This window comes from Bos indicus x Bos taurus, chromosome 14, assembly GCF_003369695.1.
Source record: "Bos indicus x Bos taurus breed Angus x Brahman F1 hybrid chromosome 14, Bos_hybrid_MaternalHap_v2.0, whole genome shotgun sequence".
NCBI classification, from domain to species: domain Eukaryota; kingdom Metazoa; phylum Chordata; class Mammalia; order Artiodactyla; family Bovidae; genus Bos; species Bos indicus x Bos taurus.
Genome location: NC_040089.1, coordinates 82,074,431 through 82,089,403, shown reverse-complemented (window position 1 = coordinate 82,089,403; position 14,973 = coordinate 82,074,431). Strand labels below are relative to the sequence as shown.

The following is a 14,973-nucleotide window of genomic DNA, read 5'->3' as shown; positions in this document are numbered from 1 at the left end:
CGCAGCCCCACGAGCTTTAGGTTTTCTTCCTGTGTCACAGAGAAGTAAAGTGAGGAACTAGGATGTTATGTGACTTGCCCACAGCTGTACAGCTGGTGAGAGACAGGCCCGGAATTCCGATTCTGAATCCACTTTCTGTTTTTTAAAGATTTATGTAGTTTCAGCTGCTCTAGGTCTCCGTTGCTACGTGCAGTACGCGGGAGCTACTCTCCCGTCGCAGTGTGAAGGCTTCTCTCGTGGACACAGGCTCTAGGCGCTCAGGCCTCAGTAGTTGGGCACACGGCTTAGTTGCCCTGTGACATGTGGAATCTTCCCAGACCAGGTATCGGACCCATACACCCTGCATTGGCAGGCAAACTCTTCACCACTAGACCACCAGGGAAGCCCTGAATGCACCTCCTGAACCACCATTCAGTAAAGCCAGAATGGTGGCTCAGATGGTTAAGAATATGCCTGCAGTGCAGGAGACTAGAGATCCAACCAGTCAATCCTAAAGGAAATCAGTCCTGCGTGTTCATTGGAAGGACTGATATGGAAGCTGAAACTCCAATACTTTGGCCATATGATTCGAAGAGCTGACTCACTGGAAAAGACCCTGATGCTGGGAAAGATTAAAGGTGGGAGGAGAAGGGGCGACAGAGGATGAGATGGTTGGATGGCATCACCGACTCAATGGACATGAGTTTGAGTGATCTCCAGGAGATAGTGAAGGACAGGGAGGCCTGGTGTGCTGCAGTCCATGGGGTCGCAAAGAGTCAGACATGATGGAGTGACTGAATAACAACTGCACCATTCTCTGCAGCCTGCCAGGAGCATATTTCCTATTCCCTGAAGATCAGATGGCTCTTCGAATTTGCTGAGTGGATCATATAAATCTTTCCTTAGTGCTCCTGACAACTTAGTCATGAATAGAGAGCTGTTCAGATCCTACAGCAGAGTGAGCACAGAGCTGGGGACTCTCTAAGACCTGGAGTTTACGCCCAGGACTTGGACCAGGGGCTCTCAAAGTGTCATTGCCAGCCAGAATGTGAGCACTGCCGGGGAACTTGGGGCACATTGCAAATGCTCCATCCCACTTCAGAGGAATTAAATCAGGAACTCCGGGACTGGGGCCCAGCCCACCTGTGAGGGCACAAGCCCTCCGGGTGCTTCTGATGTGGGCAGAGGAGAGCCCCTGGTTCAGAAGACTCTACTGGCTCCAGGGTTCCTGGCGGGCAGGAAACGCCGTAACCAGGACGAGGCCTTTGTCCTCTGTGTTCTTCAGAAGCAGCATTTTGCTTCAGGCAGTGATGACCACTGGTGAGTCAGTTCGAAGGCTGTCCTGGATCCAGGTGCCCACAGAGTCATCAGCAGGTCCCGGAATGTGCATATGGCTTCCGGGCTCTTCCGTCTTATGGCACTTTCCACTGGTCCTTCGCCCTCTCCCTCAGCTTCCTCCGAATGACTGCACGGTGCCCAGCAACGGATCGCTGCTACACAGCACTGACTCAGGTACAGACTTGGTCAGCATAGTGCCTGACCATGGCCACAACGAAATACCATAGATCAGTAATCAGTTCTCACAGTTCTGGCAGCTGGGGATCTAAGATCAGGCTAGCAGCATGGTTTGTTTCTGGTGAGAAATGCTGTATTTTGTGTGTATATGTGTGTTGCATCAGGATCTTAGTTTCCTGGCTAGGGATCAGAGCGCAGAGGCCTAATCACTAGGCCCCCAGGCAAGTCCCGAGAGCTCTCTGGGTTTGCAGACGCCGTCATCTTAATGTGCATGGCCACACGACTTCCTTGTGTTCCTGAGGAGAGAAAACTTGAGCTCTATGGGGTCTCTTCTTACAAGGACACTAATCCCATCAGAGCAGGGCCCCACCCTTGTGACCTCACTTAACCTTAATGCCCTTGGTTCTGTCTCTAAATACAATCACACTGTAGACTGGAGCCTGCCTGTATGAACTGACGGCTGGGGCAGAACTCAGCCCATTGCACTGACTCCAGCACGGCCGAATTCAATGTGCTGCACGCAGCAAGGCTGGCAAGGAGGGTCCTCGAGCCTTCATCTTGGCAGTCCTGGAAAGCGTCAGTCAGAACGCCAGAGGGTCTTTTCTCTTGCAGAAGAACTGTTTGGGACTGTAGCCAGTAGGAAACAGATTTCTTCTAAAATTGTTCCTCAGCTCACACATTTCATAGTTGACTTGCTGATTTGTTTGTGGTTCTTTTTTTTGGGGTGGGGGGGTGCGGGTTCCAGGCATATCAAATTTATATTTTTCTGGAAGATGAAAGTGTGATTGTGTTTCAAGGCAGAGGCACTACAAATGCTCACAGTGGTCTTGGTGTCAGCTGCCACAGAGAAGTTTCCAGGCAGTCAGTTCTTCCACTGACAACATTCCGTGGTGTCTCTGTGCCCTGATGGTGCTGCTCATGGCAGCTACTCTCATCCCCCGGCTTTTTATGAGGCTTGGGAAAGCTTTTTTTTTTTTTGCTTAGCCAAAGCCTATTTGATGTTGCCGAACATTAAAAAAAGGAAGGTATCCTTGCGCATACAGAGTGATGCACAAGGTCTTTTGCCACTGTCGTCATCGTTGGCAAGTGAGATCGGTCTACAGAGAACCAGGATTCAGGTCGCAATATTTCTGGAATTCTAGAAGTATAACCCCAAAATTCTGCCCACCCCGTCCCAGGCGTTGGGGAAAAGTTCAGAGGCACAGAGCTTGTAAAAAGAATGCCGCTACTCCCAGCCCAGTTTCCCAACCTGTCCCTTTAGAGGAGCAGAAGGAAACCAACCAGCGAACTCGCTCTGCTCCCCTCGGACGTCACTCGGGAGCCGGAGACGTGCAGCGTTGGTACTCAACGTGTCCGGGAATCTGGTGCCTTAGGAGCTAACTGTTTCTAAGTGCTAAAAGTAGCTGCCACCTCAGGCGGGCGCAGACGTTTTAGGAATGCTTTCCACTGGGAAAGGCTGGCCAATTGCATCTGTCAAACTTTAAATTGTAATCAGCCTGTGGTTTTCACTTGAAGCCTGGGAGGCCCCTTCCTCTTGGAGGGCGCAGGCATGTTCCACGGGCTTCCTCTCGGGCCGCACAGAAGGAGCCGCGTGCCCGCGAACCCATGTTGTGTCAGACTGAGAAGTGTGGGGTTGGCCCTCACTCCGTCCGCTGCGTGTGTCTCCGCGTGTCTGGTGCCACCCCTGCCCTCACTCGAGCCCGTGCGGGAGCCCTTCAGATGTGTCGGGGGATTAGCTGAGCGAGGAGATGCATGGACTTTGGGATCAAACCAGGAGTCAGATTCTGAGACTTCTGCTTGTAATGGGGCAAAGTATTAATATCAGTTTCTCCAGATCCAAGTCTCCTCATCTACAGGAAGCAGTAATAGTAACTTCTGCTCTTCCAGTTATTGATAAGATGGACTTCTCAATCGCTCTTAAGTGAGTGTAAGCATTCAGCATGTAACAGATGTAATAAGTGATGGATAAACGCCAGCAGTTGTTACTACTGGAGAAAGTAATTGGCATTAATGCATGAATGGCTGAAAAGGAATTGGGTCTGTTTGACCCTACACGTGATACTGCGTTTACCAAGGACTTGTAGTGTCTTAAACCAAAGTCGCTGAGCTGTGAGGGTGGGGCTAAGGAAGAGTTGTGGGTTTGTTTGTAGGGACAAGGAAGTGTGGGATGGAAATAGGGACCCGAAGCCCTTAACTTCACAGCACAAAGCTGGTCCTGAGTGCTGCCGCGGGGAATGCGTGGCAGACGCTCCCGTGGCTCTAAAAGTGGACCTGGATGGGCCTCGGTCGGAACTGGGCTCCAGTCTGCTTCGGGCTCACTCCCCTTTGTTTAACGGGCCTTGGCTTACACTCAGTATCCCTAATGATGTCCCTTTCTGAGAGCTGGGACCTGGCCTGATTCCTTTACCACCATATTCAGATGGAAGAAGTTTAGAAGGTGCAGTGAGACAGGAGTTCTGTGACTCCTGGCCAAGGGACAGCAGGCTCATTCTTGGACAGCCCTTCCTGTCTGATGGTTCAGGGCTTGTTTGGGATTCTGCCCCTTCCTGTCTTCCCTGGAGACTGTTGACTGTCGGGCCCCAAGTAAGGGTGGCCAGCTGTTATAACAAAGAATTCAAGAGGAGCCCCAGAACCACTGACGGGGTCTGACCAGTTGCTCTTCCCTCCTCCTCCTTTTTTTCCCGTTTCTTTATTGTTCTGTGGCTTGCACTGTGGCTTATGCATGGAGATACTAATTACAGCAATTAAGGAAAATGAGGGTGTAATATTGCTTAGCAACCCAGTTACCTAATCTGTAATTTTACTAATTTGGCTGAATCTGTGTGCTGCAACTGTTTTGGTTTTAATTAAGGATATTAATAATAATGTTTTTAATGAATCATTTTATGCTACATTCTCTAACACCTTATCCAGAATTAAACTAGTGCATAAGCATCCCTTGTGAGGTAGGGTTTTCTGTGTTTTTCTTGAAACTAGTCAGACAAAAGGGACCCATCTGAGGATCAAGAAACGATATGCAGCCTCACATCACACCTCAGTTGTTAGAGACGCCTGTGGCTGGCCCCCACAGGGACGGCTACTTCTACTGCCAAGCTCCCAAAATCTCAGAGAATTTGACTCGAAAGGGGGCTTATCACACAACCTCTGTGAGCCTCCTGGTATCAGCGCTTTGGGCATAGGACGTGATTTTAAACCATTGCATCCTTCCTTTTTGTCTTATAAGGAGACAGCCGGGTTGGACCCCCCTTCCTTTGATGGTAGTGCGTGCGTGCTCAGGCGTGTCCGACTCTGCAACCCCGTGGGTTGTAGCCCACCAGACTCCTCTGTCCGTGCGATTTTCCAAGCAAGAATACTGGAGTGGGTTGCCATTTCCTCCCCCAGGGGATCTTCCCAACCCGGGGATTGAACCTACATCTCCTGTGTCACCAGGTAGATTCTTTATCCGTGAGCCACCAGTGAAAGCACTAGTTGCTAAAGATGGATTTGGAAGCAGAAACAGGAAGTGGATGTTAGGCGAATCGCATACAACATTCGATCCCAGATACCTTTCAAGATCATTTTTTTTCAGGATGAATTAATCTGTAAATTAGCATTTAGTGGATGCAAATTCAAGTTCTTTGGATTGAGCCATAACTATTCTTTGGTATGGTTGAGGGACAGAAAGTGGGAGACAAGTCATAATATCTCAGTTCAGTTCAGTCACTCAGTCATGTCTGACTCTTTGTGACCCTGTGGACTGTAGCATGCCAGGCCTCCCTGTCCATCACCAACTCCCAGAGTTTACCCAAACTCATGTCCATTGAGTTGGTGATGCCATCCAACCATCTCATCCTCTGTCATCCCCTTCTCCTCCTGCCCTCAATCTTTCCCAGCATCAGGGTCTTTCTAAGGGAGTCAGTTCTTTGCATCAGGTAGCCAAAGTATTGGAGTTTCAGCTTCAACATCAGTCCTTCCAATGAACACCCAGGACTGATCTCCTTCAGAATGGACTGGTTGGATCTCCTTGCAGTCCAAGGGACTCTCAAGAGTCTTCTCCAACACCACAGTTCAAAAGCATCAATTCTTCGGCACTCAGCCTTCTTCACAGTCCAACCCTCACATCCATACATGACCACTGGAAAAACCATAGCCTTGACTAGACGGACCTTTGTTGGCAAAGTAATGTCTCTGCTTTTTAATATGCTGTCTAGGTTGGTCATAACTTTTCTTCCAAGGAGTAAGGGCCTTTCAATTTCATGGCTGCAATCACCATCTGCAGTGATTATGGAGCCCAGAAAAATAAAGTCTGCCACTGTTTCCATTGTTTTCCCATCTATTTCCCATGAAGTGATGGGACCGGATGCCATGATCTTAGTTTTCTGAATGTTGAACTTTAAGCCAACTTTTTCACTCTCCACTTTCACTTTCATCAAGAGGCTCTTTACTTCTTCAATTTCTGCCATAAGGGTGGTGTCATCTGCACATCTGAGGTAACTGATATTTCTCCTGGCAAACTTGATTCCAGCTTGTGCTTCTTCCAGCCCAGCGTTTTTCATGATGTACTCTGCATATAAGTTAAATAAGCAGGGTGACAATATACAGCCTTGACGTACTCCTTTTCCTATTTGGAACCAGTCTGTTGTTCCATGTCCAGTTCTAACTGTTGCTTCCTGACCTGCATACAGGTTTCTCAAGAGGCAGGTCAGATGCTCTGGTATCCCCATCTCTTTCACAATTTCCCACAGTTTATTGTGATCCACACAGTCAAAGGCTTTGGCATAGTCAATAAAGCATAAATAGATGTTTTTCTGGAACTCTCTTGCTTTTTTGATGATCCAGGAAGTGTTAGCAATTTGATCTCTGGTTCCTCTAGCAGTAATTAGTCAAATCTCTTAGAAAAGAGTCCTCTTTGTGTTCCAGTTGTTCATTCAGCCATTCATTTAACAAATACTTACTGAGTGTCTGCCATGTGCCTGGAATTATTCTAGGTGCTAAGTGTGCAACGGGATAATCAAATAAAAAGTCCTGCCCAGCTCAAATTAATTATAATAATGACTCTTACAGTATATTCTGTGCCAGATACTGTTTCATACAGTATTCCTGAAACTCAGTTCATCCTAACATACTGCTGATCCATCCCAGATTGCATTCGAAGATCCCAAGGCATGGAGAGTTTAAAAAACTTGTCAAGGGACCTTTTTGGTGGTCCAGTGGTCAAGAATCCACCTTGCAATGCAGGGGACATGGATGGATTTGATCCCTGGTCCAGGAACTAACATCCTACATGCTGGGGGGAAGCTGAGCCCCTGAGCTGCAGGAAAAAATTTTACATGCCACAGCTAAGACTAGAGGCAGCCAAATAATTTTTTTTAAGGACATTTGTCAAGGTCATACAGTTGGCTGAGAGCCAAGACTGAGTGTCTGCTGCTCTGCTCTGTGCTCTTATACCGATGCCTTTATTCTCTTGCTCCGCTGTTTCATATTATATGGTCCTATTCATTTCTTCACTTACCTGCACTTTTACACTCGCTCATAGGGAGCGTAACTCTTGCTGGAGTTGCTGGCTTTGCTTCCAACCATGGGAATGTGTCTGAATTTTGTCACCGGGAACAAAACTGTCCTTGGGCTTCTCAAGCTGCTTCAGAGAACACTTAGAAATTGAGTGTAAACTGCAGCTTGGAAACTTGTCCCAGGGTACCAGTATTTTTTTCACTGGGTAAGAAAGTTATCTTCTCTGGGGAGACGGCATTTTCTGGGTTGCTATAGTTTAGTCCCAGCTGCAGATAAGAGACACATGGTCTTATTTTTAAGGATACAAATAATTGAAAGATAAATAATAGCTATTTCAGAGTCTTCCCCCGGGACTACAGACCAGGAAAGATGTTTGGAAAGAATCTCGGGAGGAATATAAAAAGCCCATTCCTGGCAGGATGGGGAAAGTCAGGCCAACAGATTCTGTCCTTAGCCCTACCTTTTCCAGTGTCCAAGCGATGGCTTTTAAAATCTTAATGTCCAGCTGACATTTACTTGGTACATAGTATCCCGAATCTGGTTACTGTAATGTGTTCCCAAATGCAATTGGCAAGTGAAGAGCCCATTAAAAACTTTTCAGTGGCCCCACATTTCAAAGGATTTCAAAATAGGTCAAGTGTGTGTGTGCGCATGCGTAGTTTTCATTGTCCACTTGAATTCACATTTCAGAAACATCTGAAAACCTTGCATTCATGCAGTTACTCAGCCAGTATATGTGGAACTCTGACCATAAGTCAGGTGGGATACTAGACAGTAGGGAAACCATGAGAGATGGGACAAGCCTCCTACCTTCAGGGACATCAGAGATGAGGTGGTGATCTTGAAGCCGTAGGGTGGGGGCAGTCCAGTGGTTAAGGCTCTGCACCTTCAATGCAGGGAGCTCAGGTTCAATCCCTGGTCTGAGGACTAAGATCTCACCTGCCATGCAGCCAAAAAAAAAAAAAAAAAAAATTCCCTGCTCTGAAGCAGTGGATGGTGATTTGTGTGGAGTCCAGAGGATGGGCACCCACCTTCAGGAGATCCGTGCTGCGCTTGCTCTGGAGCACCAGCAGATTGCTGAGCTGTCAGTAGTAAGCTGCTTCCCCCAACACCTTCCTTTACCCCTGACCAGTCAGCTTGAACACCTGAGCAGTGAACCTCACACACAGAGAAGCCCAGGAGCTCCCAAGGGCTCCAGCCCCGGCAGGTTCAGCTCACCTTCGATCCCAGGAAGCAAGTCACCTGCTCCAAGCGTGGCTCTCACACAACGAGCAGAGGTCCGCGGAGGTCCGAGACTCAAGGCGAGAGCGCTTCCATCCCCTTGACCTTGGCCTCCAGAGCAAGAGCGCGTCCATCCCCATGAGAGCTCACCCATCCCCGTGAGAGTGCGTCCATCCCCGTGAGAGCGCGCCCATCCCCGTGAGAGCACGTCCATCCCGGCGGGCCGCTGGCCGGTGCACAGACGCTGCAGATGCGTGTGCCTGCCTCCTCCCTCCTTCCCATTCCTCAGTCTCTTCTCCAGACTGTGTTCTCAGTGGTTTCTGACACTCAGTTGGAAGGAGAGGGAAAGGGCTCCTTGAAGGCCCCTCAGGGTACCCCGGGATCCAGAAGGCCCCTGAAACCTCCGCCCGCAGGTCTCTGCTCTCTCCTGTCTCATTTGCCGGCGGCCAGTAGGTGCACGTAAGGCGTTACTGAGGTCACGAGTGTAGGTTTCACCCCACCTGGATCGATTAGCTTCATCCTGAGTAAGGCCATTTCTCGGCCTGCGGATGTCAGGTAACAGGAGCCAGACATGGACAACTTAGGCTAGCAAGACAGGAACCACGCAAGACGACGCGGCTGACTTCATCTAGTATTCCGAGGCAGGATTGCCACCAACATTAAAGAAACAAAACATGTATTCTGCGCTGAGTAAGAAGGTACATATTTTTCAGTGTCGTGGAAGTCATGATTCTAAACATTAAAGTGAAAGATTTGGGTTCGTTTTAGTCCCACAGCCTTGTCAAACTAATCTTTACATTGTGTGCTATATATTGCTTAGAGAAATTTTTAAGAACTTAAAAAAAATAAGTAGAAATAAAACCACCCACAAAATTGCTTGACATTTTAATGGATTTGTTTGCAAGCTTCTGTTTTATATCATTGAATTGCATAGTAAGTTAAAATCGCTCAGTCCTGTCTGACTCTTTGTGACCCCATGGATTGTACAGTCCATGGGATTTTCCAGGCAAGAAGACAGGAGTGGGTTGCCATTTCCTCCTCCAGGGGATCTTCCCCACCCAGGTATCAAATCTGAGTCTCCTGTGTTTCCTGCATTGGCAGGTGGGTTCTTTACCACTGAGCCACCCAGGAAGCCCTGCTTATCAGGAGTCGCTCAGTGAATATAGGTGCATTTCCCCACATTCACACATATTTACAAATAATTTGTTAGGTCTATGCTGTTCCCCATCCTCAGGATGTGTTCCCATGCGCCTTGTGGAGATATCTGACGCAGCTCATTTGATTTGCATCTGGAAAGAGTGTCCTTTTGTTACCAGTATGCACATTAGCAGGAATTACACTTTTTAAATAAGGAGACTGAGGACAGGGGCATCACCGACTCGATGGACGTGAGTCTGAGTGAACTTCGGGAGTTGGTGATGGACAGGGAGGCCAGGCATGCTGCGATTCATGGGGTTGCAAAGAGTCGGACACGACTGAGCGACTGAACTGAACTGAGGGCGGGGGCAAGGGATGGAAATATTTATCAAGTACAAACTGGATCTAGGTTCTGTACTAGGTGCCATACACAGATCCTTCCTTCGACCTTTACAGCCCTGCTTGATGAAGTGGTGACTCTGAACGTTTAACCTAATGGTAGGGAGGATCCTGATGCCACTGGTTATTCCTCCCAAACGTGTCCCTTTTCAGCTCACCAGGAGCCTGCCAGCCATGTCCAGCTGACGCAGCTTTAAGATTTTAAAAAGGAAGCACTAGACACATTTCACATTTTTATTTCATTCGTTTTACTTCCATCTTTAGGTGTTTTTTTTTTAACTTTTATTTATTTTTTGACCTCACTGCACAGCAGGTGGGATCTTGGTTCTCTGACTGGGAGCCCGCGCCCCTCGCTTTAGAAGCGCAGAGCCTTTCTTCACCATTGGATGGCCAGGGAGGTCCCGGATAGATTCTTGAAATGACTGAAATGTAAACACCTTCGAGTAGAAAACCACTGCGGAGCAGCTAAGAAACAGTGTGCATTTGTGTTTTCTCTACATGCTTCTTCTTAATGAGTTTTTACCGGACCCTCAGTCCCTTTAAATTCTCTATCAGACTTTGAGGAATGCTCTTGTTTTATTTACTCTCCCCCAGACGATGAAGCCTCAGGCAGCTTCTCAGTCACTCTCATCACACAGCGCTCTCCTTCCTCCCATCAGCTGGACCCTGTCTCTACACACGAAATCCCTGGGGCGGGCGGGGAGGAGCGTGTCAGCAGAGTCCCGGACTCCTCTCAGCGAGCTGCAGGGAGATTCTGTCTCTTATGGTCACTTCTTGTTGAGGCAAAACTGGCAAATACATGTATACCGGATGATTTCCTGTCCGTATCATTATGAAATGATTACCGCAATCCAGTTAACACATCCATCACATCATTAGCTTTTTTGCAAATTTTATTTTTTTAGCAAATTTCAAGTCTACAATATTATCCCCATGCTATTCACTAGATCCTCAGAACAAATTCATCTCACAACTAAAAATCTGCAGCCTTTGACCAGCGTGACCCCATTTCTCCCAGCCTCAGCAGCCGTCGTTCAAAGGCGGGCGGGGAGCCCTTCGCTGCGGAGCGGCAGTGGGTGCTTCTGGACAAACTTCTCGAGTGACAAAATGCAAAGAAACCGTGGGACTGAAAATAGCTGTGTGCACGCACAGTTGGGGCAAATTCTGGACCCCAAATATACAAAGAGGTCAAAAAACCCAAGTGCCACCTTTGCGAGCCTGGCTGAAAACCAGGACGCTGAGCGCGCTGCATGCTCACGGCCGAAGCCACGCCCGCCGCAGCCTCGGCCGCGGCCCTCCCCTCACCCCGCCAGGATTTCCCCGCGTGGGGGAGCAAGTGAGCAAGGGGACCTCTGCTCTCACTCCCCGCTGCTGCAGCAGGGACCCCAGGAAAGCCGTGCCTGAATTCTTGTCAACTGAATTTCTATTGGCTGGGGAAGGCTAAGAACCCTCGTCAGTAACAATTCTTCTCTCTGCTTCTGTAAGCTTGACTTGTTTTTTAAGATTTGTTTTTGAAATCTTGTTCTTCAAGATTTCACATAAGTGATGTCATACTGCATCTCTTTCTCTGTCTGGCTTATTTCAGTTGGCATAATGCTTTCAGATTCACCCATAAGGTTGCAAAGGGCAGAATTTCCTTTTTTGTTTAAGGCAGAATAATAGTACATTATGAATATATGCATCTCGTCTTTAACGATTCGTCCACAGATGGGCACTCAGGTTGCTCCCATGGCTTGGCGATTATAAATAGTGCTGCCGTGAATTTGGGGGTGCAGATATTCTTTCAGATATTGATTCTGCTTCCTTCAGATATATCCTCAGACGGGGCATGGCTGGACCTTTGGTCGTGCTAATTTTACGATTTTGAGGGACCTCCAAGCTCTTTCCGTAGTGGCTGCACCAATTTACATAACCACCAACAGCGTGCGAGCATTCCCCGCTCTCCACTTTCTTGCCAACACTTGTTATCCTCTGTACCTTCTCTATCTTCAAAGAACTGTACAGTCAAAAGCCTTTTTCAATTAACCTTTGTCTTTCAGTCAGCATTGCAAACCACCCCTCCCACCGGATTTCAACTCTGTAAGTAAAAGAGAGCTCCTCAGAGTTATAGGAGCTTGTCACTAGGAATTCAGTGGGCTACCGTAGGTTTTATGTCACTGATAATTTTGGTCTACAGTATCTAAACTTGCAAGAGAAAATAAGCTTTTGGATTTCCTCTGTACAACTTTTAATCTAGAGGTAACAAGTCCTTTGCCTAAGAAAGTAACTCTCCCATCCACCAAGTGAATAACACCTGGAATTCCACTAGCAACCAATGAACGTTTCTTTCTGTATTGAAAGAAAAGGCTGAAAATGCAAATATCCTGGAGACCAGGAACATTTCCTACATTGTATTCATGCTCTCCTGCAAATTGATGACAAGAGAGTCTCTCCCAAAAGGAGGCTGGACATGGAGGAGAAGGCGCAAGCTTGAGAGATCCGAGTGCTTAAACGGGGTGAGTGACGAGGGGCCGTCCCTGCTCGGAAGGCGGCACCAGAGCTTCCTTGTTTCCCCTGGCCTGTTAGAAAGCATGGACGCGGGAGTCACGGTTTATGCTGGATGTATGTTCTAAAGTCAGTGTGTCCAGTGAAAATCACTCTTGAAAATCACTTTCATCTCCCATTAAGTGCAGTTCTCTTCCCTCTTTGAAGAAGTTCAGCATCACTGTGCTTCTTCGAGCTTTTCAAAAATTTTTATTTAATGATTCATTTTTATTTTGGCTGTGCTGGGGCTCCGTTGCTGCTCTGGGGCGCCCTCTAGTGCAGCGAGTGGGACCTGCTCTCTCGTTGCCGCGCACGCTTCTGGTGTGGGGCTTCTCTCGTCGTGGAGGACAGGCTCCAGACCTCCGTGGCTGTGGTCCACAGGCTTAGTTCCCCGAGGCGTATGGGATCTTCCTGGACTACGGATCGAATTGGTGTCCCCTGCATTGCAAGGTGGATTCTCAACCACCGGACCACCAGGGAAGCCCTCTTTTTCAAGCTTTACACAGACACAGATTGCGGCTTCTTAGCAGAGTGAGTCCCATGGTTGTCTGCTTGCGTTTGGAGGCTGAGTGCATGAGAAATGCACACCCAGAAGTACATTCCCTGCAGCCAGATGCTCCAGAGTATAAGAAAAATGGTATGTGTGGCGGAGAGGGGGGGTGGTGCTCAATCTAACTCAGAAAACAACAGATTTCCTTCCTCGTCTCAGGCTCGCCCTGGGTCATATGTATGTAATGGCAGAAGGTAACTGTTCTCAGTCCTTTCCGTATCTTCCCTTCTCATCTAAGTGTCTGCATAGTCAACCGGATGCCCAGTTCATGGCCACTGTATTCATCTCCCTCTACCACTGGTGAGGAACTGAGTGAGAAGGGGGCAGAAAACCACTGTGAACATTGGGGTATCCTGGATCCTTGGGTTCCAGATCAGAAAAGTGATAGCAATTCGAGCAAATCACCAGCTGGAGCTTTTTCTCAAGTGACGTATCGGGTGGATACAGTAGCTTCCATTTTGATCATTTCTCTCTTCTTCTCAACAGGCTGGTCCATTCCGGTCCAGGAAAGGGATCACCCCAGGCTGGTATGGATCTGTCTTTTGCAACACGAACTGGCACCCAGCAGGGGATTGAAACGCATCTCTTCAGGGCCGAGGTCAGCAGGGACCTCTCACACTGGACACGGAGCATAGTACAGGGGTGCCACGACTCGGCGGAGCTCACTGTGGAGATCAGCACAGGTGGGCGCTCGGGCTGGGGACGCCACAGCCTTCTGGGGAGGGGGCGCCCTCCTCTGCATCGTGGCCTCAACATAGGTTCCATTACTGGCCCATTTTGGGGTACTTACTTAAATTCCAGAGGAGATAAATTTCAAAGTCTTCTAAATTAAGGCACTCATAATGCCCTACTAAAATGGGACCTAGAGAGTAGTCCCTCTCGCCACAACTAGAGAAAGCCCAAGAGTAGCGATGAAGACCCAGCTCAGCCAAAAAAAAAAATAATAATAATTAATTAAACACTTTTTTAAAAGCTTAAAAAAGAACAGTGATGCCAGACTCCTTGAGACATGGAGGAGAGCTACACTTTATGGGAGGTTAAAGGGATCTTCACGAGTGATTTTTACTGGACATTATTAGTACATTTAGTAATGCTTTACTAAAAATGCAGGGATTCCCTGGTGGCTCAGACGGTAAAGCATCTGCCCACAACGCGGGAGACCCGGATTCGATCCCTGGGTCGGGAAGATCCCCTGGAGAAGGAAATGGCAACCTACTCCAGTACTCTTGCCTAGAAAATTCCATGGATGGAGGAGCCTGGTGGGCTACAGTCCCTGGGGTCGCAAAGAGTCGGACACAGCTGAGCAACTTCACTTCACTAAAATGCAACCTAAGGGTTTGACTACGAAAACTCTTACTTCATCTTCCTGCAGAAAAAGTGGGTAACTCGGCTAGTCAGCCGTCATTTCTACCATGCTGGACAGTGCATGTCCAGAACATTTCCATCACGGGAGAAAGCCCTATGGTGTAACTCTGCTCTATATGACTAGGGTTTTCCCACAAGACCTCTTACGTACAGCGCTTGCAGACTTCAGTCACACTGAAACGACAGCAGAGTTTATAGTTTTACCCTCAGAAGACTCAGATGCTCATCCCTGGAGATTCTGGCTAGGAGTTCTGGGCTGGGGCCTGAGAATTTGCATCTAGTGAGATCACAGGCAGTCCCAATGCTGCCGGTCCGTGGACCACTCTGTGAGCAGTACTGCAGTAGGGTGCAACTTCCTCCGCACCCGAGACTGTTCTAGAAGGTGGGCCACATGTTGGACTTTCCTGGTGGTACAGGGGAAAGAATCCACCTGCCAATGCAGGAGACACGGGTTTGAACTCTGTGCTGGGAAGATCCCACATGCTGTCAGGCAGCTAAGCCGGAGTGCCACAGCTACTGAACCCACACGCTCCAGGGCCTGTGAGCTGCAGCTTCGGAAGCCTGCGAGCCCTGGAGCCTGCGCCTCACAAGAGAAGCCCTGCAGGGGATGCCTGTGCACCCAAGCTGGAGAGTAGCCCCCGCTCTTGCAACTAGAGAAGGCCCGCATGCGGCAAAGAAGGTCCAGTGCAGCCAAAGATACACAACTGAATAAATAAGACTTTCAGTTCAGTTCAGTTCAGTCGCTCAACTCTGCGACCCCATGGACTGTAGCACGCCAGGCCACCCTGTCCATC

The 14,973-nt window shown here is 48.5% G+C and overlaps 1 protein-coding gene across 1 annotated transcript in view; it reads left to right on the top strand.

Moving 5' to 3' along the window:
• Positions 1 to 14,973, top strand: part of SNTB1 (syntrophin beta 1) — a 139,334-nt gene that overhangs the window by 113,691 nt on the left and 10,670 nt on the right. The window contains exon 4 of the mRNA XM_027561706.1: positions 13,301 to 13,497. Coding sequence (XP_027417507.1) covers positions 13,301 to 13,497 — 197 coding nt within the window. The remainder of the gene's footprint in view (positions 1 to 13,300; positions 13,498 to 14,973) is intronic.